The 22,035-nt window shown below is 50.1% G+C and overlaps 1 protein-coding gene across 3 annotated transcripts; it reads left to right on the top strand.

Moving 5' to 3' along the window:
* Window positions 1–78: 78 nt before the first annotated feature.
* Window positions 79–19,842, top strand: DCAF11 (DDB1 and CUL4 associated factor 11). 3 transcript variants are annotated; one of them, XM_039338074.1, is made up of 15 exons: window positions 79–202; window positions 1,326–1,525; window positions 4,972–5,099; window positions 5,700–5,821; window positions 6,928–6,992; window positions 7,130–7,230; window positions 7,658–7,804; window positions 7,885–7,939; window positions 8,020–8,088; window positions 9,812–9,869; window positions 11,443–11,628; window positions 13,546–13,699; window positions 14,571–14,723; window positions 16,244–16,350; window positions 18,274–19,842. In XM_039338074.1, exons 2-15 carry the CDS (start codon window positions 1,377–1,379, stop codon window positions 18,400–18,402), a joined length of 1,623 nt encoding a protein of 540 aa, XP_039194008.1. In that variant the 5' UTR covers window positions 79–202; window positions 1,326–1,376; the 3' UTR covers window positions 18,403–19,842. The 3 variants fall into 3 exon arrangements, with proteins under 3 accessions (XP_039194008.1, XP_039194010.1, XP_039194009.1); XM_039338076.1 differs by lacking the exon at window positions 79–202 and having other exon boundaries at window positions 1,143–1,502; XM_039338075.1 differs by lacking the exon at window positions 79–202 and having other exon boundaries at window positions 1,144–1,525.
* Window positions 19,843–22,035: the final 2,193 nt, after the last annotated feature.

Genomic DNA, 22,035 nt, shown 5'->3' with positions numbered 1-22,035 from the left:
CGGGACGAGGAAGGGCCGTAGCAACAACCAATCAAAGCAGGGCAGGCCTCTTTTTAAAGCCTCACGTACGACCAGGTGACACGAGGGGCGGCCAATCGTCTTCGCAGTCGGCTCGCCCCGCCCCTCGGCCCCTGTTCCACTCGGATTCGAGCGGCGGCCCCTGTAAGATGTAAACAAGGCCTCGCGCTCCGACCGTTAGCGGGTGAGGAGGGTCTTGCGCTCACCGCGGGGGGAGGAAAGAGCAGCCGAAGGAACAGCGGGAGGCATTTCATTGGCTGACTGACACCACTCCGAGGAGGGGGTAGTGGGGGGGGAAACAGCACCAAAAAGGGGGGGCTAGAAATAAAAAATGCCAAGAACCCTCCTGATTGGTGGGCAAGAAAGGGCAGTTGGGCAGCCAGAGTGTCCCCCCAGTATGGCGCCTGCTGATTGGAGGAGCGTGGCCCGAGCGCGCCTCTCATTGGCGGAGACAAGGCGGCGGTCGGGGGAAACATTCTAACAAGCTGTTTTTCGATTGGTGGGAGCTGTGGACGAGCGGAGGTGAAAGGTTAGAGGGGGGGCAGTTGCTCCTGAGGCCCCTCCGGCATGGGTTGTTTACTTAGGGGAGCCCGTAAGCCTTGTCCAGCCTGGAATGCTGGGATTGGGGGGGGGGCAAAATTTGGGATATGGCTGCGAGGGGGGAGGGCAGAACAGAGGTTTCTGGACACTCGTGAAGTGTCTCAAAGACGCTAGTCCTCAGTAAGAAGCGACTTGATGGGCTTGGACAACGGCTCTGGGGGGGAGGGCAGAACAGGGAGATTTCTGGACGCTCCTGAGGTGCCTCAAAGACGCTAGTCCTCAGTAAGAAGGGACTTGATGAGCTTTGGAGGAAGCCTGCCATGTCCTCTATGTCTCTGGGGGGGGGGGCAGAACAGGGAGGTTTCTGGACGCTCCTGAGGTGCCTCAAAGACGCTAGACCTCAGTAAGAAGGGACTTGATGAGCTTTGGAGGAAGCCCATGTCCTCTACGGCTCTGGGGGGGGGGAGGGCTGGACAGGGAGGTTTCTGGGCACTCCTGAACTGGCTCAAAGGTGCTAGTCCTCAATAAGAAGGGACTCGGTGGGCTTTGCAGGAAGCCCGCCATGTCCTCTACAGCTATGTGGGGGGGGAGGGTTGAACAGGGAGGTTTCTGGATGCTTCTGGGGCGGCTCAGAGGCGCTAGTCCTCAGTAAGGAGGGCCTGGATGGGCTTTGGAGGAAGCGCACCGTGTCCTCTCCTCCCTGCCCCTCCTCGGCTTTCTTTTGGGTGGCTTTCCTCTTTCACCACCCTCTCCTTTCTGAACCCCAGGAGGGGCAGAGTGTGAGTGTGGGGCCAAGCTGGAGAATGCCCTGATAAGCCATGGGCTCCCGCAGCAGTAGCAACGCTGGCTCTGGGGGCCGGGAGAACCAAGGCGGCTGGTCTCAGAGGGACTCGGGCATCGTGCGCGGCCAAGACGAGGACGACGAGGATGTGGATCTGGCCCAGGTACTGGCATACCTACTGCGCAGGTAACTCCACCTCCCCCCTGCCCCCTTCCTGTCCAATCCTAGCTTGGGGGAAAGCAGCTTCCCCGGGGGGGGGGAGGTCCCGAGAGGGGCTTTTCCAAAAGGAAACTGGACTTCCTTGGCTTCTTTCTTTGGAAAAAAAAATGCTGCTGCTCATCCAAGAAGAGAATAGAGGTAGTCCTCAACTTACAGCCGTTTGTCTAGTGACTGTACAAAGTGACAACGGCACTGAAAAAAGTGACTTCTGACTTTTTGCACGCTTACAACCGCTGCAGCATCCCTGTGGTCACGTGATCAGAATTGCAGACGTTTTGTGACTCAAGCTAGGGAACGTGATCAGTGCTAAAAGGGAGGGAGGTGTGAGTGAACTTCTAGCACTGATGAAGTTACTAGCTGGGTCATGAAACATCTGCAAGAAAACAAAACAAACACAGAGAGCACCAAGGACCCCATAGTCGTCGTCCTCCTCTTCCTCCTCCTCCTCCTCCTCCTTCCTCCTCCTCCAACTCTTCTTCCTCCTCCTCCTCCCTGCAAACCCTACTGCTTCTAGCACTGATGATGTTACCTTGTTTGGGTCATGAAACATCTGCAAGAAAACCAAACAAACACATAGAGCACCAAGGACCCCATAGTCCTACTCCTCCTTCTCCCCCTCCTCCTCCCTGCAAACCCTACTGCTTCTAGCACTGATGATGTTACCTAGCTGGGTCATGAAACATCTGCAAGAAAATCACCAAGCTCAAAGAGCATCGAGGAGGAGGAGGAGGAGGAGAAAGAAAAGAGCTGTGAGGTCCTTGATGCCCCCCCCTCCTCCTCGCAAACTCTACTGCCTTCTAGCATTGATGATGTTACCTAGTTTGAGTAATGAAACATCCACAAGAAAAGCAACCAGGCAGAGAGCACCAAGGACTCCCTAGTCATCCTCCTCCCCTCTGCGAACCTACTGCCTTCTAGCATTGATGATGTTACCTAGCTGGATCATGAAACATCTGCAAGAAAACCACCAAGCTCAGAGAGCATCAAGGACCCCACAGCCCTTTTCCTTCTCTTCCATCCTCCTGCCCCCTCCTCCTCCTTGCAAACCCCACTCCTTCTAGCACTGATGATGTTCCCTAGTTGGGTCATGAAATGTCTGCAAGAAAACAACCAAGCTCAGAGAGCATCAAGGACTTCACAGACTCTTTCTTTCTTTCTTTCTTTCTTTCTTTCTTTCTTTCTTTCTTTCTTTCTTTCTTTCTTTCTTTCTTTCTTTCTCCTCCTCGTCCTCCTTGCAAACCCTACTGCCTTCTAGCACTGATGATGTTACCTAGTTTGGGTCATGAAACGTCTGCAAGAAAACCAACCAAGCACAGAGAGCACCTAGGAACCCCTCATTTCAACCCTGAGCTACAAAATTCTCCTTTATTGGTTAAACCAGGCTAGTAACAGAACGGTGTGCTGAGTACAGGGTAGCTCATTTAACGACTGTTCGAAGTAACAACGGCGCTGAAAAAAGTGACGTACAGCCGTTTTTCACACTGGTGACCGTCGCAGCACCCCTGTGGTCACGTGATCAAAATTGGCAACTTTATTTATCAACAGTTGCCGTGTCCTGGGTCACGTGATCGAGTCCTGCGACCTGACAGGCAAAGTCAATGGGGGAAGCCAAATTCAGTTAGCAAACTGTGTTAAGTGTTGACATCTGTGTGATTCAGCAGTGGTTCATTTAAGAAACTGGCAAGCAAGCTGATAAAACGGGGGCAAGACTCATTTAACAACTGTCTCGCTTAACAACAGAAACGCTGGGCTCCACTGTGATCAAAAATCAAGGGTTACCTGTAACAAATCTTTTCCACAAGGAACTAAAGCAGCGGTTCTCAACCTGTGGGTCGGGACCCCATTTGGGGTCGAACGACCATTTCACGGGGGTCGCCAAACAACGCAGTCCGCCATTTTTTCCCCCTTTTCCTTAGCTGTGCTACTCCCTTTTATTCTATTGGCTTTTGAAAGCCAATAGAATAGACTCTCTTGAATAGAGTCTAATTCTATTGGCTTTCAAAAGCCAATAGGAATTGTCCAGGCTGTCTCTGCCCTGCTGAGCCCGCCAAAAGTCCCATTCTGCAAACGGTGCTGCACCAGTTGAGTAGTCCTCGACTTACGACCGGTTGAGTAGTCCTCGACTTACGACCGGTGGGAGGGGGTCGCGGCATTAAAAAGGTTGAGAACCACTGAACTAAAGGGTGCATTTAATACTGTTGGCTGAGCCTAAGTGAGGTTTATGTATTTCCCAGAAGACACATACATCATAGAAAGAATCCATGATGGTCACAAGAGTCATAACTTTGATTTAACTGCCTTCCTAAGGGTTGAGTTGAACTCTCACCAGAAGCCATTGGTGTTTATGCCGTGTTCTGTTGTTTGCAGTGACCGTGCACCCTAAAATCCTCAATCCCTTAACATGGTTATGTTTTCTTACAAAGAATTTTGCTTGTGCCTGTGTACCCACTCTTGCGTTCAGTTTTGATAAAGCATGCCCCTCTAAGCTACATTGCATAGGATAGGAGAACTTCTTAAGCATATGAAGTACTGTTACACTTAAGAATTTGGACCAAGGGATCAAATACGTACGAGAAATAACCATTCCTTGTGGACAATGGCCTGACTGAGAAGGAAGACATTTGGGCTTGGCACTTCTCTAAACTGATTCCTTTCGTGATCTTGGTTAGTCGGAAAGATCTCGGCCATCCTTCCTGTCTTTTCAACTTGCGATGTGCAGGAATCAAAGCAGCTGATTGGTCGTGCCAAATCCAAGAAGCCTTTCTGATTAATTAGCTTTCTGTCAAGAAAGCCTGTGTGTGTTCAGTTTCCTGGGCATGGAAGTTCTGAGCATGCTTCAAAAGCAGGGTGTGCCTACAAGGCACTAAATAAATTAGGATAATTCCGTGTTTTCCAGTTTGCTGTCATGGGTTTATATCACTACAAAGTTGGAGACCAGCTTCCATTTTAGTGCCTGAACTTCGTGTGGAGAATATGTCTTGTAGACTCTTCCTCTCCACTGGAATGTAGACTCTATAATTCTGGTAGAGAAAAGTTCCTAGGGATAGGCTTCGGCACGGAGTCGTAAAGCTCAGAAGGCTTAAAACTCTGATCCCAAGGACCAGTCCGGGTTGAACTCTTGTCTTGCCTCTGAAAGCTTGAACGGAGACTTCATATTTTTCTTAAGTCTTCTCCTGGAAGCCTTCAGAACAGGGTTTGCTTCAGGTGAAATAGTCCCACGGCTGCTCGGTTAAAATTATTGGAAAATGAGAGAAAACAGGAAGCGAAAATATTGCTCCGTTCCTATGAATGGACTGTAGTGACGTGCAAACTCTACGGTTTCGAAGAACTTTAGTACGTGGGTCAATACGTTCGCGGAGCAACGGGTTTGCAATGGCTAACGCTTCTCTTTGTCTCCTTCCTGCTTTCCCCAGAGGACAGTTTCACCTCATGCAGGGAGGGGGGGCAGCCAGCGCCCGGGTATTCCAGGCTGTTTCGGATTCCGACGACGACACTGACAGCGCTTGGGAAGGACGTTTAGGAGACCAGTACAAACCCCCAGGTATCGCCGAGAAACCAAGAGTCGTTTTCCTAATGTGGATATTTATTTATTTATTTATTTATTTATGAGACTTATATACCGCTTTAAGTGCAAGCACTCTCTAAGCGGTGTACACCAGTAAGCAATGTGTATATATATTTTTACACTGCCCCCAACAATCTGGGTCCTCATTTTACCTACCTCGGAAGGATGGAAGGCTGATTCAACCTTGAGCCGGTGAGATTTGAACCGCTGACCTGCTGAACACAGTCAGCTAAAGTGGCCTGCAGTACTGCACTCTTAACTGCTGCGCCACCTCGGATAGCAGCAGTAAACAAAAATTCATACTTAAGGAAAAGCTGGCTATGCAAGATTAGATCTCAGGATTCTGAATGTTGTAATTTCTCCCCTCCTCGCTCTGAAAACTCTCGACCTTAGCCCGCCAGGGCTGTTAGTGATCCAGAATTCTGTCGAAACGCTAAATTTGGCGTCAGGCAGAACTCCCGACATTTCAGACAGTCATCAGACTGAAACTACATAGATATCCATAAAAAAAAAAAGATCCAAAGTTTGCCTGGGGTTTATTGTGTAACGCGGTCTCTCTCTTTTGATCTTCTGCAGTGGATTTGACCCCAGACACACGGGAACTGGAGTACAACGAGATCAAAACACGCATCCAGTTAGCAACCGGCAGACTTGGGCCTGGGCGAGGCGCCTGTAGCATCCCAAGGCTACTTTGCCAGGTATCCTGTTTTCGCTGTTCGAAGATGCTGGAAACAAATTGGTTCGTTTTGCCTTAAATAATCAGGGTGGAAACAGAAGGAAGCCCTCATTTAAAATGGGTCTTCTACGGAAGAAAAGCCTCTGATCTGACTACCATATTCCTTTCCTCAGTCTGATTGTGAGGTTGCTGGTCAAGTCTGCTTTCTATTTTCTATTAAATCAATAGCTTTTAGAAGAGCAACTAAGAGGATCCAAGGCCTGGAGACTAAAACATACAAGAACGGCTACGGGTCTTGGGTTTGGCTAGTCTAGAGAAAAGAAGAAATAGGGGAGACATAATAGCAGTGTTCTAGTATTTGAGGGGCTGACACAAAGAAGAGGGCGTCAAATTATTCTCCAAAGCACCAGAGGGCAGGACAAGAAACAATGGTTGGAAACTAACCAAAGAGAGAAGCAACCTAGAATTAAGAAGAAACTTCCTGACAGTGAGGACAATCAACCAGTGGAACAGCTTGCCACCAGAAATCGTGGGCACTCCATCACTGGAGATTTTTAAGAAGAGGCTAGACACTTGTCTGGGATGGTACTATCGGTGCTTCTGTTTCAGCAGGGGGCTGGACTAGAAGACCTCCAAGATCCCTTCCATATTCTATTCTATTCTATTCTATTCTATTCTATTCTATTCTGTATCCTATTCTATCCTATAGTCTATATTGTATTCTATTCTGTATTCTAATTCTATTCCATTCTATATTCTATTCTGTATTCTATTCTTATTCTGTTTCTATTCCATTCTCTATTCTTCTCTTCTCCTCTCCTCTCCTCTCTTCTCTTCCCTTCTCTCCTCTTCTCTTCTCCTCTCCTCTCCTCTCTTCTCCTTTTGCCCTAAAAGTGCTTTGGGGCTTCAGAATAGGTCAGTGACGTCCTTATTCGTGAGGAAGAATCTTACATTTTGGCAAGAAATTGAGAGGAAGATTTCCGAACTCATGTCTTTGGGCTATTTTGGTTCCCCTCAAAAAAAGAGTCTTCTGCCATCCACGTTCTGGGGCAGAATCAACCGTAACGCTAACTTAGAAGAGATCGTGAGACGGTGTAATGTAACGCTCCCTCTTTTCCTTTCCCGCAGAGGGAGCGAGGCCTTTGCCATAACAGCAGCTTCTCAGCCGGGGAATGTTCGCGGATCGTGTCACAGTAAGCATCTGATCAGAGAGAGATGTGTGTATGTGTGTGTGTTAAATGTAAACTCTCCGGCAAGAAACAGAAGAAAGTGGTTTTAGAAGAGAATCTCTGCCAGAATAATCTGAGCCTCCCGTTTGCTCTTTTCCCAGCTTCCTTCCCAATCACCTGACCATCACAGACTCCTATTCGCAGAAAGCCTTCTGCGGAATCTATTCCCGCGATGGGCAACTCTTTATGTCTGCTTGTCAAGGTACCTGGCAAACTGTTTTTTAAAACAAAAATGGTTTAAAAAAAAACAACAAGAAGTTCCGGTTGCCTCGTGAAAAAGCACCTTTGGGACGACTAGCCAGGGACGTCACCGTTGCCCTGGGGACGCCCCGTTTGGGGACTCCTTTAATCTTTTCCCCCTTTCTTTGCTAACCTGGCCAGCATTCCAGGCATTCGAGGCACCATTCGCGCTCCTCGTAAAAATAATAAAAGACGGTCTACAAACAAAGAAATGGAAACTCAAAACCATTTTTTTTTACAACCGTCACGACTCGGAACTGGGACGAACAGGCTCGGTTACCGTCCTAAGTCGAGGACGTATGCGGGAAGGTAGGAAAACTGACGTGGTCGTTTGCTTGGCTCAAGAGCATACTTTCTGTTCCCTTTCTTCCCCCCCCCCCTCCTTTCAGACCAGCGAATCCGCTTGTACGACTGCGCCTACGGAGCCTTCCGGAACATCCGGAGTATCAAAGCCCGAGACGTAGGCTGGAGCGTGCTGGACGTCGCCTTCACCCCTGACAGGACCCACTTCCTCTACTCCAGCTGGTCTGACTACAGTGAGTTATAGCACCACGGGGAACTGGGTTGCCTCCAGGAAGTCCGTACTAGCAGATTCCCTTGTTCTCTTCTCTCTTAGTTCACATCTGCAACATCTACGGGGAGAGCGAGACCCAGACAGCCCTGGACTTGAGGTAAAGAGGGGTACCCTGGCCAGCCCCGTTGAACGGCCGAGACCCCGCAACTGGTATAATGAATCTCTCTTTTTTTGCAGGCCCGACGAACGCCGCTTCGCCGTCTTTTCCCTGGCGGTCTCCTCAGAGGGAAGGGAAGTGCTTGGCGGGTAAGCTGGCTGTTCGGAAAAGGTCTTTTTTCTCCACAAATCTTTTCTTTGGAGAAAAGCAAAGCCTTCTAGCTCAGGGGTCCCCATGGCCCACGATCAGTCTGTGGCCTATTCACAACTGTGCCGTGTGAGTGGCCGGCTGCTGCGTGTGCGCACACCCCCCTCACGAGTGCGTGCCCGGCACTCGCGGCCTCATCGAGCGACTATTGCAGGCATTCGTCTCATTCGCGCGAGTGTTGGTTCTTGAGGATCTCATGCGAGCGCTCGGGATTCACTCGCTCAACCATGGCGGGCACTTGGGACCTCACTCGCACCAGTATCGGCGCTTACGAGCTTCACTCGCGCGAGTGTTGAGCCTCGCAGCCTCGTTGAACAAGCGTTGCAGGCCCTTGAGTCTCCCTCGCGTGAGTGTCGGTTCTCAGCCTCGTGCGAGCGCTTGGGCTTCACTCGCACGATCATGGCGGGCACTTGGGGCCTCACTCGCGCCAGTATTGGCACTTAGGAGTTTCACTCGCGTGAGCGTTAAGCCTCGCAGCCTCGTTGAGCAAGCGTTGCAGGCACTTGAGTCTCACTCGCGCGAGTGTCAGTTCTCGGAGGCTTCGTTCGAGCGCTCGGGATTCACTCGCTCGTTATGGCGGGCACTTGGAGCCTCACTCGCACCAGTATCGGTGCTTAGGAGCTTCACTCGCGCGGGCGTTGAGCCCCGCAGCCTCGTTGAGCAAGTGTTGCAGGCACTTGAGTCTCACTCGCACGAGTGTCGGTTTTCGGCCTCGTACGAGCGCTTGGGCTTCACTCACACGATCATGGCGGGCACTTGGGGCCTCACTCGCACCAGTATTGGCACTTAGGAGTTTCACTCGCGTGAGCGTTAAGCCTCGCAGCCTCGTTGAGCAAGCGTTGCAGGCACTTGAGTCTCACTCGCGCGAGTGTCAGTTCTCAGAGGCTTCGTTCGAGCGCTCGGGATTCACTCGCATGATCATGGCGGGCACTTGGAGCCTCACTCGCACCAGTATCGGTGCTTAGGAGCTTCACTCGCGCGGGCGTTGAGCCCCGCAGCCTTGTTGAGCAAGTGTTGCAGGCATTTGAGTCTCACTCACACGAATTCAGTTTTCGGCCTCGTACGAGCGCTTGGGCTTCACTCGCACGATCATGGCGGGCACTTGGTGCCTCACTCACGCCAGCGTCGACGTTCAGGGGCTTCACTCACACTAATATTGAGACTCGCAGCCTCCTCGAACGAGCGTTGCAGGCACTTGAGCCTCACTCACATGAGTGTCGTTTCTCGGGGGCCTTGCGCGAGCGCTCGGGCTTCACTCGCTCGATCATGGCGGGCACTTGGGGCCTCACTCGCACCAGCATCGGCACTCGGGCTTCACTCACACTTAGCCTTGAGACTCGCAGCCTCGTCGAGTGAGCGTTGCAGGCCCTTGAGCCTCACTCGCACGATGCCTTTTGTGTGACCTTCCGACAAGCAGAGTCAATGGAGGAATCTGGATTCACTTAACAACTGCGGGAATTCACTTAACAACTGCGGCAAGAAAAGTCGTAAAAATGGGGCAAAACTCACTTAACAAATGTCTCGCATACATTTTGGTCGTAAGTCAAGGGCCAGCTTTAGTCTTCTTTCGTGCAGGGTTGTTGCCTAAGTCCCCCAGTGTGAGCATTGGGTGTGTCAATCCCACGCAGTGACATTTTTATTTTTTATCCTCTGTCCACTCCACAGGGCCAACTACGGCTGTGTCTACGTGTTTGACATGGAGCAGAATAAGCGGACGCTTAAGGTACTCGGGGTTGGGACCTTGACTTCTTTAGCACAGGGTTCCCCAACCCCCGATCCACAGACCAGTACTGGTCCGTGGCCCATTGGGATCCCGGCCGCGTAAATGGCAGGCAAGTGCATGAGTGTGTGCAAATAGGTGGTTGGGTGCACGAAACCATCTACCCCCCCCGCCACCCTAATACACACACACACACACCGATACTACTGCTGCTCCTGCTTAGCCTAAAGCAGAAATGTCCAACTTTGGTAACTTTAAGACTTTTGGACTTACAACTCCCAGAATTCCCCAGCTAGCTGGCTGGCTGGGGAATTCTGGAAATCGAAGTCCACGAGTGGAATTCTATTCTATTATTCTATTCTATTCTATATTCTATTCCTTATTTCTATTCTATTCCTTATTTCTATTCTATTCTATATTCTATTCTATTCTATATTCTATATTTTATTCTATTCCTTATTTCTATTCTATATTCTATTATATTCTGTTGTATTCTATATTCTATTCTATATTCTGTTCTGTATCTATTATATTTTATTCTATTCTAATTCTATTCCATTCTATATTCTATTCCATTCCATTCCATTCGATATTCTATTCCATTCTATATTCTATTCTATTCTATATTCTATATTCTATTCCTTATTTCTATTCTATTCTATATTCTATTCTATATTTTATTCTATTCTATTTCTTATTTCTATTCTCTATTCTATTTTATTCTGTTGTATTCTATTTTGTTGTATTCTATATTCTATTCTATATTCTGTTCTGTATCTATTCTATTTTATTCTATTCTAATTCTATTCCATTCTCTATTCTACTATTCCATTCCCTATTCTGTTCCATTCTATATTCTATTCTATATTCCATGTTCTATATTTTATTCTATCCTATTCCTTATTTCTATTCTATTCTATTCTATATTCTATTCTATTCTGTTGTATTCTATATTCTATTCTATATTCTGTTCTGTATCTATTTTATTTTATTCTATTCCATTCTATATTCTATTCCATTCGATATTCTTTTCCATTCTATATTCTATTCTATTCTATTCTATTCTATTCTATTCTATTTCTTTCCTATTCTATTCTATTCCTTATTTCTGTTCTGTTCTATTCTATTTTCTATTTTATTCTATTTTCTATTCTATTCCATTCCACTCCACTCCATTCCCCATTGGCAACCGGGCCGCATAAAAGGCAGGCAAGCACATGAGTGTGTGGAAATAGGTGGGTGCATGAAACCACCCACTCCCTTCCCCCCCCCCCGATACTAGTGCCGGTCTATGCAGCCAGCATGATTCTCTCCCTAAGGACCAGCTCATTGTCCTTCAGGCTAAGTAAGGGAAGCCTCATCGGAGGCTCCAGAGCTTGAGTGCCTAACAAGGTTGAGCGGGGGTCCTCCAGACCTCTTCTGGCTTGCCCAGTGTGGCTTCTAACTGAGTTTAGCTGCCTTTTGGGGCAAGGGAACCCCATCCAGTTTGGGAAATAGACGGTGTATCTGTGCTCTCCCGCTGAAATCTCGGCCCTTCGTCGCCTCGGTTTACTTGGCTCCCTTCCCCCCCCTCCAGATCGAAGCCCACGAAGACGACGTGAATGCCGTCGCCTTTGCAGACAACAGCTCCCACATTGTCTTCTCGGGGGGCGACGACGCCATCTGCAAAGTGTGGGACCGGCGTACCATGCGAGAGGACGACCCCCGGCCTGTGGGGATCTTGGCAGGCCACCAGGATGGTATCACCTTCATCGACAGCAAAGTAAGCCCGGCTGCTCCTGCTTGTAGCCTAAAGCAGAAAGGTCCAACCCTGATAACTTTTAAGATTTGTGTTCTTCCAACTCCCAGAATTCCCCAACTAGCTGGCTGGCTGGGGAATTCTGGGAGTTGAAGTCCACGAGCGGAATGGAATTATTCTATTTCTATTCTTATTCCTATTATATTTATTGTATTGTATTGTATTCTACTACATTCTATTATATTTTATATTCTACTGTATTCTATGGTTACTCTGTTATTATTATTTCCATTCTTATTCCTATTCCTATTATATTTATTGTATTGTATTGTATTGTATTCTACTATATTCTACTTCAGGCCAGATCCTGAAGTTGAAACTCAAATACTTTGGCCACCTAATGAGAAGGAAGGACTCCCTGGAGAAGGGCTTAATGCTGGGAAAGATTGAGGGCAATAGAAGAAGGGGACGACAGAGAATGAGATGGCTGGATGGAGTCACTGAAGCAGGAGGGGTGAACTTAAATGGACTCCAGAAGATGGTAGAGGACAGGAAGACCTGGAGGAACATTGTCCATGGGGTCGCGATGGGTCAGACACGACTTCGCAATTAACAACAACAACAAATTCTACTATTTTCTATATTCTATTGTATTCTATGGTTATCCTTATTCTGTTATTCTTATTCTATTCTATATTCTATTCTACTCTACTCTGTTCTATTCATATTCTTATTCTATTCATATTCTTATTCTATTCTATTCATATTCTTATTCTATTTTATTCTTATTCTACTCTACTCTATTCTAAAGATGATCAAAGGCCTGGCGACCAAAACATACAAGTAATGGCTGCGGGACTTGGGTTTGGCTGGTCTAAAGAAAAGAAGAAATAGGGGAGACATGATAGCAGCGTTCCGGTATCTGAAGGGCTGCCACAAGGCAGAAGGGGGTCAGGTTGTTCTCCAGAGCACAAGAGGGAAGGACGAGAAACAATGGTTGGAAATTGATCAAGGAGAGAAGCAACCTGGAACTAAGGAGAAACTTCCTGACGGTGAGGACAATCAACCAGTGGAACAGCTGGCCACCAGAAATCGTGGGCGCTCCATCCCTGGAGATTTTTAAGAAGAGACTGGACATTCACCTGTCTGAGATGGTGTAGGTTCTCCTGCTTGAGCAAGGGGCTGGACTAGAAGACCTCCAAGGTCCCTTCCAGCTCTATTTCTATTCACTCTACTCTACTCTACTCTACTCCACTCCACTCCACTCCACTCCACTCCACTCCACTCTTCCGGTTCCAGTTCCGGTTCCATTTCTACCTACTTTTCTGTTCCTTTTTCTATTCCTATGCTTACCAAGGGTGCTTACTGCAAGGAAATATGGTGAACTGGTGTAAACAAAAACAGCCTTGTTTTAAACATAGGAAAAACTAAAGTGATCCTTGTCGATTTAAGAAAAGGCAGGCACAGCCAGACACCTCCGTGTATCAATGATTCACCCGTGGAGGCGGTTAGCCAGCATCACGTTTCTGGGTACGCAGCTAACCAGCCGGCTGGTTTGTTCGGCATCATGTCGTATTGCAGTCCTGTCTGGTTTGGAAGCAACCCTGCTTCAGGCAGGGGGAAAAAAAAATAAATCCCAAATTAAGGGTCCTTTCCGATACACCCTCCTCCCCCCCACTCCAGATGTGGTCCTTTAGAGCAGTGTTTCTCAACCTTGACCATTTTAAGGCACGTGGACTTCAACTCCCAGAATTCCACAGCCAGCGTTGCTGGCTGTGGAATTCTGGGAGTTGAAGTCCACGTGCCTTAAAATGGTCAAGGTTGAGAAACACTGCTTTAGAGACAGCCTTAAGGGGAAAAAAAAGGCTTCGATTTGTTTGGAGGTTTAGGATGGAGAAAGTCAAAAAGGTTCCCTTCAGCTGCTGCTGTTGTTTCCCTCAGGGAGATGCGCGCTACCTCATCTCCAACTCCAAAGACCAGACCATTAAGCTGTGGGACATGCGCAAGTTCTCGGGCCAGGAGGGCTTGGAAGCCTCCCGCCACGCTGTCACGCAGCAGATTTGGGATTATCGCTGGCAGCAGGTGCCCAAAAAAGGTAGGCTCCACCTCTGGAAGGGGAGAAGCCGGAGCGAGGGCAGGCTATGCCGCTAGTCCTCAAATTAACCACCAGATTTATGTTGCCGAGCGAGACGTTTGTTCGGCGAGTTTTGCCCCCCATTTTACCACTTTTCCGGTCACGGCTGTTAAGTTGAATCCCTGCAGTTGTTAAGCGAGTCACTCGGTCGTTAAGTGAATCTGGCTTCCTCCCCCCCGTTTTGCTCGGCGGAACGTCGCAAAAGGGGATCACGGGACCCCGGGACACGGCGCCGGTCGTAAATATGAACCAATTGCCAAGTGTCTGCCTATTGACCACATGGGACGCTGCCGCCGTCGCTAAGTGTGCAAAACAGGCGTAACTCCCCTTTTTCAGTCCTATTGTAACTTTGAACAGTCGCTAAATGAATCGTTGTAAGTCGGGGGCTCCCTGTACCTGTGTGGCAAGGACAACCTTAATCTAGCCCAGAAGAGCCTGACCTTGACAATTTTAAGACCTGTGGACAAGCTCCCGGAATTCCCTAGCCAGTATGGCTGGCTGGGGAATTCTGGGAGTTGAAGTCCACAGGTCTTAAAGCATGCTGGTTGGGGAATTCTGGGAGTTGAAGTCCACCCGTCTTAAAGTATGCCGACTGGGGAATTCTGGGAGTTGAAGTCCACCCATCTTAAAGCATGTCTGGATGGGGAATTCTGGGAGTTGAAGTCCACAGGTCTTAAGGCATGTCTGGCTGGAGAATTCTGGGAGTTGAAGTCCACCTGTCTTAAAGCATGCTGGCTGGGGAATTCTGGGAGTTGAAGTCCACAGGTCTTAAAGTTGTCGGAGTTAGATACCTCTGATTGAGCTTTCCCTTCCTTCTTTCCTTCCCTCACAGCCCGACGTAAATCAAAACTTCCAGGTGACACATCTCTCATGACCTACCGGGGCCACGGAGTCCTGCACACCCTGATCCGCTGCCGGTTTTCCCCTCCTCACAGCACTGGGCAGCAGTATATTTACAGCGGCTGCTCCACCGGGAGGGTGGTAGGTAAGTGGCTCGGAACCGGAGCGCCCTCCGAGCACAAGGAGAAGACATAAAGCAATTCATGTGAGCGGAGGAGCGGGATTGGGTAGGAGAGGAGATCCCGGGATCGACTTGGGATTGCTGGCGCAGACCTCCCACGTAAAAGTCAAGAGGCAGTTTGGTCTGGTGGTTAAGGCAACCGGCTAAAAAGCAAGAGATTGTGTGAGTTCTAGTCCCGTTTTAGCCCGAAAGCCGGGTGGGTGACTTTGGGCCGATCACCAGGTGCTGCTGAGTTCTAGTCCCGCCTTAGGCATGAGTGCCTGCTGAATGGATTTGGCAAATCAGCAGGTGCCAGTGAGTTCTAGTCCCGCCTAAGGCATGAAAGCCAGCTAGGTGACTGAGCCAATCACCAGGAGATGGTGAATTCTAGTCCTGCCTTAGGCATGAAAGCTGGCTGGGTGAATTTGGGCAAATCAACAGGTGCTGGTGAGTTCTAGTCCCGCTTGAGGCGTGAAAGCCGGCTGGGTGACTTTGGACCGATCACCAGGTGCCGGTGAGTTCTAGTCCCACCTTTGGCATGAAAGTTGAGTGGTTGACTTTGGACCGATCACCAGGTGCCAGTGAGTTCTAGTCCCACCTTTGGCATGAAAGTTGAGTGGTTGACTTTGGACCGATCACCAGGTGCCGGTGAGTTCTAGTCCCACCTTTGGCATGAAAGTTGAGTGGTTGACTTTGGGCCAATCACCAGGTGCTGGTGAGTTATAGTCTCGCCTTAACGCATGAATACCTGCTGGATGAATTTAGGCCAATCAGCAGGTGCCGGTGAGTTCTAGTCCCGCCTTAGGCATGAAAGCTGGTTGGGTAAATTTGGGCCAATCACCAGGTACCGGTGAGTTCTAGTTCCACCTTAGGCATGAAAGTCTCGAGTAGGTGACTTTGGGCCTATCTCCAGGTGCCGGTGAGTTCTAGTCCCGTCTTAAACCTAAGAGCCAAGTGGTGACTGGGCAAGTCCCTCTGTCTCGGCCCACCCCACTCCACCCCACACCTTTGTTGTCATAGGAAAAATACGACGAGGAAGGTGTGTTGCACACATTCGTCACCTTGAGTAATTTTTTCAAAATAATAAAGGCGGGATCCAAATATATAATTTGTCCCAAGACCGTTAGGAGAGTGTGTGTGTGTGTGTGTGTGTATGTGTGGTAAAATGTAAAGCCACAAAAAATGTAAAGCCACAAAACATCCTCTGCCATATTCTTGCTTCCTTCCTTTAAGTCGGGCTTTGGGAAACCATGAGGATCTTTCCCCAGGGATCCTGCCGACGTAAAGGGCAAGCGAGAATGTAGACATGCCCAGTTTTACTTACACTTTTAAGATTTGGAGAGACCCTTTTTCATTGGCCAATTCACCCAGACGTTGGAGGTACACCCCCCCTCCCAAATCCTCCAAGACCGGGTGCCGCCTTCTCCTTTTCTCTCTTACTCTACGTTGCTGCTAATGCTACTCCTCTCTCTTCCACCCCCTCCTCTCACCTCCCCCCCCCCCAGTCTACGATCTCCTGAGCGGCCTCATTGTGAAGAAATTGATCAATCACCAAGCCTGCGTCCGGGATGTGAGTTGGCATCCGTACGAGGAGAAGATCGTCAGCACCTCGGCAAGTATCGGGCGCTCCGGTCCAGTGGCGGTGATGGAGGAATTGCTGTGTTTGTGGTTGTTCGCTCTTTGTCTAGCCCAGTGGTTCTCAACCTTTTTAATGCCGCGATCCCCAACCGGTCCTAAGTCGAGGACTACTCAGCCAGTCGTAAGTCGAGGACTACTCAACTGGTGCAGCACCGTTTGCAGAATGGGGCTTTTGGCGGGCTCAGCAGGGCAGAGACAGCCTGGACAATTCCTATTGACTTTTGAAAGCCAATAGAACCAGACTCTGTTCAAGAGAGTCTATTCTATTGGCTTTCAAAAGCCAATACAATAAAAGGGAGGAGCACAGCTAAGGAAAAGGGGGGGGAAAATGGCGGACTGCGTTGTTTGGCGACCCCCGTGAAATGGTCGTTCGACCCCAAATGGGGTCCCGACCCACAAGTTGAGAACCACTGGTCTAGCCGGAGCGCTCCAAATTCTTTAGAGCAGGGTTTCCCCAACCTGGCTGGCTGAGGAATTCTGGGAGTTGAAGTCCACAAGTCTTAAAAGTCGCCACGGTTGGGGGACCCCTGCTTTAGAGATTGTCCTCGCGTTAACAACCGTTTCATTTAGCGACCCGTTTGAAGTGACGGGGTGTCAGAGCATGCACAAGTCTTCTTGCGCTGAGGTAACCCAGGAGTAAATAACAGTAAACAGTGGTTTGTATTAAGTGTGGTTCATATTACACTCTATCTACAAATATACCGTAGAAATAAAATACATACAGCTGGTGAAACAGCAAACTCCAACACACAGCAATCACAGCAGAATACAGAGGAGAGAGAGAGACTCCAGCAAAAAAAAACCCTTCCCTTTTATACTCAGACTCTTAAAGGGATACACACGCCTGCTGAGTCATTCCTATTAGTGCATCATCCACCTTACATTGCACTACATCGTTACATAGGCCGTTTAGCTATGAAATTATTATCCTGATACGGCGGCATTCAAAATTGGCAACTGGCTCGTATTTATGATGGCTGCCGCTTCCTGGGGTCAGGTGAACCTCTCAACAACTACGGCAAGAAAGGTTGTAAAGTGGAGCAAAACCCACTCAACGCATGGCTCACTTAGCAACAGAAATGTTGGGCTCAAAGTTATAAGTCGAGGACTACCTGTAATCTCTGAATACAAACAATAAATTTCTTTCCCCTCCCCGTCTCTTCCCCCCTCTCCCCTTTTCTCTCTCTTCCTTCTCTCTCTCTTCTCTTCCCCCTCTCCCTTCTCTCCCCTCCCCCTCCTCTTTCCTCTCCTCTCCCCCTCCCCCCTCTCCTTTTCCTTCTCCCCTCTCTTCCCCTCTCCTTTCTCTCCCCTTCCCTCCCCCTCCCCTTTTCTCTCCCCTCTCCCTTCTCTCCCCTCTTTCCCCCCTCTCCCCTTTCTTCTTTCCCCTCTCCCCTCCTCTCCCCTCCTCTCCTCCCCCTCCCCTTTTCTCTCTCCCCTTTCCTCTCTCCCCTTTCTCCTCTCCCCTCTCCCCCCTCTCCCTTCCCTTCTCCCCCTCCCCTTTTCTCTCTCCCCTTTCCTCTCCTCTCTCCCCTTTCTCCTCTCCCCTCTCCCTTCTCTTCCCTCCCCCTCTCCCCTTTTCTCTCTCCCCTTTCCTCTCCTCTCTCCCCTCCTCTTCCCTCTCCCTTCTCTTCCCTCCCCCTCTCCCCTTTTCTCTCTCTTCCCCCTCTCCCTTCTCTTCCCTCTCCTCCCTTTCCTCTTTCCCCCTCTCCCCTTCTCTCTCCCCTCCCCTCCACCCTCTCCCCCTCTCTCCCCTCCCCATCTCCTCTTGCACCTCTCCTTTTCTCTCTCCCTTCTCTCCCCTCCCCTCTCCTCTCTTCCCCCTCCCTTCTCTTCCCTCCTGTCTCTCCTCTGCTCTCTCCCTCTGTCCCCCCCCTCCCTCTCTCCCTCTCTCTCACAGTGGGATGGAAACATCTGCCTCTGGGAGTATCACCAAACAGACTACGATGAAGACGATCTCGGCGACCCCCAGCAGCTTTTAAGCGCCCGAGAAAAGTACCCCAGGCTAGCTGGCACCCCACACCAGTAGCCTTTTCCCCTGGCCGGTTGGGACTCCAGTTTGGGACTCGCTCAGGGCCGAGAGTGGGGGGGGGGGAATTAACGTCTTGCATTGCCAATAGTTCAAGGGGTTTTTGCCCGGGCAGGGGGGAAAGCTTTGGGCGAACCCTGCCACCCCTCTGGAACTGACCACTCTTCCCTCGCCGAAACCTTGGGCGCAAACCGGCTCCAGGACACGGATCGTCCTTCCGTGCGCGGATCCCAAGGATAGCGACTCCTCCGGAGGTCTTTCGTCTGCGCCGGGCCTGGGTTCTGCAGCCCTCCGGATGAGCTGAGGACGAATCCTGGTCTTGAGGAGAGAATGGCTGCCATTGACATTCACATCTGGGGGGGGGGAGCCTGGCGCCGGTTGCCTCTGAGGGTCCTTGGAAGGGAACCTACTATTTTTTGGGGGGTGCACAGAATCATGAAGGGGAAGTCACCCCAAGAGCGGTCGGTCCTAGCTAGCCTGGCCAGTTCCCTCTCCCTTAGATGTTCTCAGCAAAGCCAGGATTCGTTGGCCACCTTGGCAAAAAAAAAAAAAAGGGGGATGCAACGCACCTCAGTAGTTACAAGACTTGAACCTCGGTCTGGAGCTTATCAGGGAATGGGAAAATATATATATATAATAAATCCACTTTTTCCTCCGGATCTGAGCTACCGAGAGGCCCACTGGCGTTAAGGGCAGCTGCAGTTGGCAGCTGCCGATACAGGAGATTTCCCTGCAAGATCCCTGGCGCTCCGAAGTTTTCCTTTGGGGTCAGTTGAAAGCCACCCCACCCCATTCTTGCTGACCCCCTAGGAGGCTCGGGGGGGGGGGCGGGCTTGCGGGATATTCGTAGGGCCGCACAAAAGATGTCAGCAGCTTCTAGAGATTGTTAGCCCCCCCCCCCAAAATCAGGAGTCTCTTTCTCTCCCTTCTCTGGGGGGGGCAGCCCTCCTTGGAAGTGGGGGGGGGCAAGCTTTGCTGTCATCTTTAGCCTTAAAAGATGTCCCCCAACTTGGCCCTTTCTGGGGGGGGGCTAACTACATCCTCGGCTCTTGTTCCGAAACGCTCACAGGCGGGGGTCTCGCCTGCTCTATAAATATAACAGTGAGGCTTCTGCAAGGGGGGTGTGTGTGTGTGTGTGTGTGTGTGTGTGTGTGTGTGTGTGTTTTTAAATGATGGAAGGGGTGAGCGAGAAGTGCCACGTGTCGCTTCTCTGTGTGTGAGAGCTGAAGAAATCCTTGTTTGTTTTCTCCAGTTGGAGAAGGAGACCCCCCCCTTCTTTCCCCGGGGTCCGGCCTTCTGCGGTATGGGGGGGGGGTACGGGTGCCGTGCTGAGGCTCCCTTCCAAATCTAGGTTTTTGTAGAAGGGGAGGGCCCGGCCCTCTCCCGTTTCAGGGGCGATGGAAACGTCTGTCCGTCTTAATAAAAGTGGTTCGAATTTGACGGTTTGGATTTCTGCTCAGCCGATCAAGGAGAGAGGTTCGACCTAGAAAAAAAGGAGACGCTTCCTAACAGGGAGGACTTAATTAACCGGTGGAACAGCTTGCCACCGGACGTTGTGGGTGCTCCAACGCTGGAGGTTTTTAAGAAGAGATTGGACAGCCATTTGTCTGAAATGGCATAGCATCTGCTGCTCAAGTGGGGGGGGGGGTTGGACTAGAAGACCTCCAGGGTCCCTTCCAACTCTTTTGTTATTTTGAAAAGAAGGACTAGGGGAGACACGATAGTAACGTTGCAATATTTGAGGGGCTGCTCCAGAGAAGCAGGGGGGGGGGTGTTTCAAGTTATTCTCTAAAGCAGTGGTTCTCAACCTGTGGGTCAGGACCCCATTTGGGGTCAAACGACCATTTCACGGGGGTCGCCAAACAACGCAGTCCGCCATTTTTTTCCCCCTTTTCCTTAGCTGTGCTACTCCCTTTTATTCTATTGGCTTTTGAAAGCCAATAGAATAGACTCTCTTGAATAGAGTCTAATTCTATTGGCTTTCAAAAGCCAATAGGAATTGTCCAGGCTGTCTCTGCCCTGCTGAGCCCGCCAAAAGTCCCATTCTGCAAACGGTCCTGCACCAGTTGAGTGGTCCTCGACTTACGACCAGTTGAGTAGTCCTCGACTTAGGACCGGTTGGGGGGGGGGGTCACGGCATTAAAAAGGTTGAGAACCACTGCTCTAAAGCGCCTGAAGGCAGGACAAGAAGCAACGAATGGAAACTGATCCAGGGAGAGAAGCAACCTGGAATTAAGGAGAAACTTCCTGACGGTGAGGACAATTAACCAGTGGAACAGCTGGCCACCAGAAGTTGTGGAGGCAACCACTTGTCTGAAATGGTAGAAGGCAGGGGTCGGCAACCCACGGCTCTGAGCCATCCCCTGCAGCTCCGGAGCTGCCTCTGCCATTTGCAGAGAGAGACAAGGAGAGAGAAAGAGGCAGTTGCACTTCCCCTCTCTCTCATGTGGACTTGCCCCCTCGCAGGGCGACTTATTTATTTATTTATGAGACTTATATACCGCTTTAAGTGCAAGCACTCTCTAAGCGGTGTACACCAGTAAGCAGTGTGTGTGTGTGTGTGTGTGTGTGTGTATATATATATATATATATATACATACATACACATACATATACACATATATTACATATATATATATATATATTACATTGCCCCCAACAATCCGGGTCCTCATTTTACCTACCCCGGAAGGATGGAAGGCTGAGTCAACCTTGAGTCGGTGAGATTTGAACCGCTGACCTGCTGAACACAGTCAGCTAAAGTGGCCTGCAGTCCTGTACTCTAACTGCTGCGCCACCTCGGCTCGTATGATTGGCCCTGCGCCCAGGTGCCCCACCACCCCTGGGAAAAGGGCGGCCACGAAGTCTATTTCCCAGGCTGGCCTCGTCCGGGGTACACGTGTCTGGGGAGCTGTGCCGGGAAGCCCCAAGATCCCCGCTGGGAACGGCCCGCCTGAGCCTCCGCTGAGCGGGCCAGCTCTTCCGCAAATGGCGTCCCCGAGGGAGAGCAGCCCCTCCGATGCCCAGCTGGTGTGACCGTTGGCCAAGCATCAGCAGAGACAGGGTCAGTGGCGGGGGTAGGGAGGGGGGTCTGAGTCCATGGAGCACTGCTGCGAAGCCAAGCTGGCCACATGTCTCTCCAGCTGAGCAAGGCCGGAGCGGCAGCGGCTGTTCTATCCCAGCCTATAGCCGTCCTTGTTAAAGGCACAAGGACCAAACCCTTGTTGATGAAATAGGCTGGAGACTTTAAAACAGTGGTTCTCAACCTTTTTAATGCTGCGACCCCCAACCGGTCGTAAGTTGAGGACTACTCAACTGGTGCAGCACCGTTTGCAGAATGGGACTTTTGATGGGCTCGGCAGGGCAGAGACAGCCTGGACAATTCCTATTGGCTTTTGAAAGCCAATAGAATTAGACTCTATTCAAGAGAGCCTATTCTATTGGCTTTCAAAAGCCAATAGAATAAAAGGGAGTAGCACAGCTAAGGAAAAGGGGGAAAAAATGGCGGACTGCGTTGTTTGGCGACCTCCGTGAAATGGACGTTCGACCCCAAATGGGGTCCCGACCCACAGGTTGAGAACCACTGCTTTAAAACAAAACAAACTCCTTTTAATATGAGCGACAAACCTGCCA

Source organism: Crotalus tigris, unplaced genomic scaffold, assembly GCF_016545835.1.
Source record: "Crotalus tigris isolate CLP2741 ecotype Arizona unplaced genomic scaffold, ASM1654583v1 scf7180000017690.20705106771:4171800, whole genome shotgun sequence".
NCBI lineage: Eukaryota > Metazoa > Chordata > Lepidosauria > Squamata > Viperidae > Crotalus > Crotalus tigris.
This window is presented reverse-complemented; position numbering and strand designations above follow the sequence as displayed.

What these genes read in the sequence shown, in the direction of transcription:
- DCAF11 (XM_039338074.1), top strand. Translation starts at nt 1,377, where the DNA reads ATGGGCTCCCGCAGCAGTAGCAACGCTGGCTCTGGGGGCCGGGAGAAC. An exon ending in CTTTATGTCTGCTTGTCAAG is followed by an intron (nt 7,231 to 7,657) that starts GTACCTGGCAAA and finishes CCCTCCTTTCAG; the next exon opens with ACCAGCGAATCCGCTTGTAC. An exon ending in AGAATAAGCGGACGCTTAAG is followed by an intron (nt 9,870 to 11,442) that starts GTACTCGGGGTT and finishes CCCCCCCTCCAG; the next exon opens with ATCGAAGCCCACGAAGACGA.